Here is a 2,878-nt window from a genome sequence, read left to right on the forward strand (position 1 = left end):
TGGTTCTTCATCCGCGGCTCTGCATCTTTCTCGGCGACACCATTGGATCAAGATCAAGGGAGCAGTGGAAGGGAGAAGCATCTGCGAGACTCCTCAGGTAAGAACTCTACCGGAGGCGTAGCGACGCAGAGTGGAAGAAGGAGTTTCACGGCGAGGGACGAGCGATGAAGATAGTTAGATCTGGGGACCGGAGATCTTGGAGGTTTCGCGGGTTTGGTCTCGATAGGGGAGGTAGGTTCCGATCCGGCGGAGCTAAGCCACTGTCGAAGGTCTCTTCATCTACTCCCTACTATCTTTCTCTCTCATGACCGAGCAAGAAGTCTTCTCGACGACGGCGAGCTCGGTTCTCTTCCTCCTCCTCAACACAGCTCTACGGTGGCGGGATGGAAACGGATCTTGGATCACCATCTCCGTTCGGCTAACGACGTCCAGGCTTACCGGAGGTCCTGTTCCGGTAAGTATCCGCAGATGTTGGGCGGCGGCTACAACGAGTTCTTCGTTCTGTAGATTAGGGTTTTCAGCGACCGGTTTGGTCCTCCGGTTCGATTTGTAAATCCAGTCGGTTTTGTATCTTAATGGTTTAGTCTGGTTTGATGTAAACGAGTCGGGCCCTTAGGAGATTTTGTATGGGCCTAATTCCGGAAATAGCCCATTGGGCATATATTATTAATTGAATACCCTTTAACAAAAAAAAAAAAGACCGACCATGGATTCCATTCCTGTTTAACATATGACATTTGAAGTTAGATAATATATATAATTAGTATATAGCATGTTAGCATAAAAACAAACTCAAACTCAAAAGCCAATTGAGAAAGAAAGAAAAAAAAAAAAGATAAAAGCATCGTATAAACGCAATATTTATCTGTTTTATTATGTGGGGAAAAAAGAAGGGACACGTATACCAATTGAGAAACAGAGGACGGCACCGAACCATTTTGACTTCCCTCTTTTTTCTATCCCTATATATACTTTGTACTTCCCCTTACGGACCCTACGACCTTTTGTTTCTCTCTTTTCTATTAATATTAATTTTCTCAAGCTCTCTGATTAGCTCATAATTACTAAACCATTTGACCAATCTTTTTGATAAAACAATCATCCACAAAATCAATGGGAAGGTCACCTTGTTGCGAGAAGAACGGTCTCAAGAAAGGACCATGGACGTCTGAAGAAGACCAGAAGCTTATTGACTATATCCAGAAACATGGATATGGTAACTGGAGAACCCTCCCCAAAAATGCTGGTTCGTCTCTTTCTTTGCATTTTAATCATGTTTTTAAGTTTTAACTATGAGTTCTTCAAATTTTAATTTATTTTTGAATCTCTTCATCAGGTTTACAAAGGTGTGGCAAGAGTTGTCGGTTGAGGTGGACTAATTATCTCCGACCAGATATAAAGCGAGGAAGGTTCTCTTTTGAGGAAGAAGAAACCATTATTCAGCTTCATAGCTTCTTAGGAAACAAGTGAGTTTGTCTTTTTTTTTTTTTTTGCCCCTCCGACAACATGTTCTTTGAACTAGTTCAAGATTCTTACGTGTTTGGTTTAACTATCTATAGGTGGTCTGCAATTGCGGCACGTTTGCCTGGAAGAACAGATAACGAGATCAAGAACTTTTGGAACACTCATATAAGAAAGAAGCTACTTAGAATGGGGATCGATCCAGTGACTCACAGTCCGAGACTCGACCTCCTCGATATCTCATCCATCTTAGCTTCATCTCTATACAATTCATCTTCATCACATCACATGAACATGTCAGGACTCATGATGGATACTCATCGTCGTCATCAGCAGCAACATCCGTTGGTTAACCCCGAGATACTCAAGCTCGCGACCTCTCTCTTCTCTCAAAACCAAAACCACAACCACAACCAACACCAAAATCAAAACCAAAACCTCCTGGTTGATCATGACTTGAGAACTCAAGGGAACCAAACGGTGTATCATCAAGATGTTAACCAAACAGGAGTAAACCAATACCAAACCGACCAATATTTCGAGAACACAACTACTCAAGAACTCCAATCTTCCTTGCCGCCATTCCCCAATGAAGCTCATCAGTTTGACAAGATGGATCATCACTTCAATGGTTTTGGAGAACAAAATTTAGCTTCAACTTCGGATACGTCGGTCCAAGATTGCAATAATCTATCGTTCAACGATTATTCAAGTTCTAAGTTTGTCTTAGATCCTTCTTATTCGGATCAGAGCTTCAACTTCGCTAATTCGTTATTGAACACGCCAACCTCGAGCACGAGCCCGACTACGTTAAACTCGAGTTACATCAACAGTAGCAGTTGCAGCACTGAGGATGAGATGGAAAGCTATTGTAGTAATCTCATGAAGTTTGATATTCCAGATTTCTTGGACGTTAATGGTTTTATTATATAATTCCAAGAAAGAAAAATAAAACTCGAGTGGGATGGATTTTTCTTTTTATTATTTGTTGTAATTTTAAGACTCTTTTTTTTTTTTTCAATTTGTTTACATGTAAAATAGTGTTTCGTCTTTCTGTTTGTTACTCATTTCTCTAGAGTTTATAGCTAATTAATACGATTTTTTATAATCATTGAGTTTCCATTATTGATATCCACTTTTTATTAAAATAATTATATTTGGCCGGCTTTACTTCAACATATGCATAGTCTCATAGTCTCCTGTCAATATTAAATTTGACTCAATGATATGAGGTCCTGAAATTGATATGTATAAATTGATATGAGGTGCAGAAATTTCCTGATATAGACATAAAAATTATATCTTTAATATTACATCATTGACTTATGTCATGTTTCCCAAAAGGTATTAATGAAAACGTATGAGCTAACCCAATAAAGTCCAAATGATTCACCATAAAACTTTGTAGTATAATATC

At 39.3% G+C, this 2,878-nt stretch overlaps 1 protein-coding gene across 1 annotated transcript; it reads left to right on the forward strand.

The window, feature by feature from the left end:
• Window positions 1-867: 867 nt before the first annotated feature.
• LOC104731396 (transcription factor MYB102) lies at window positions 868-2,572 on the forward strand. Its single transcript, XM_087477638.1, has 3 exons — window positions 868-1,246; window positions 1,337-1,466; window positions 1,560-2,572. Exons 1-3 carry the CDS (start codon window positions 1,114-1,116, stop codon window positions 2,392-2,394), a joined length of 1,098 nt encoding a protein of 365 aa, XP_087333764.1. The 5' UTR covers window positions 868-1,113; the 3' UTR covers window positions 2,395-2,572.
• The last annotated feature ends 306 nt before the right edge of the window (window positions 2,573-2,878 follow it).

Source organism: Camelina sativa, chromosome 12 (assembly GCF_030686135.1).
Source record: "Camelina sativa cultivar CO46 ecotype springtype chromosome 12, ASM3068613v1".
NCBI lineage: Eukaryota > Viridiplantae > Streptophyta > Magnoliopsida > Brassicales > Brassicaceae > Camelina > Camelina sativa.

Excerpts from the sequence above, each read along its gene's own strand:
- LOC104731396 (XM_087477638.1), top strand. The coding sequence starts at position 1,114 with ATGGGAAGGTCACCTTGTTGCGAGAAGAACGGTCTCAAGAAAGGACCA. Across the intron at positions 1,247-1,336 it reads AACCCTCCCCAAAAATGCTG|GTTTACAAAGGTGTGGCAAG; the intron begins GTTCGTCTCTTT and ends TCTCTTCATCAG. Across the intron at positions 1,467-1,559 it reads CATAGCTTCTTAGGAAACAA|GTGGTCTGCAATTGCGGCAC; the intron begins GTGAGTTTGTCT and ends AACTATCTATAG.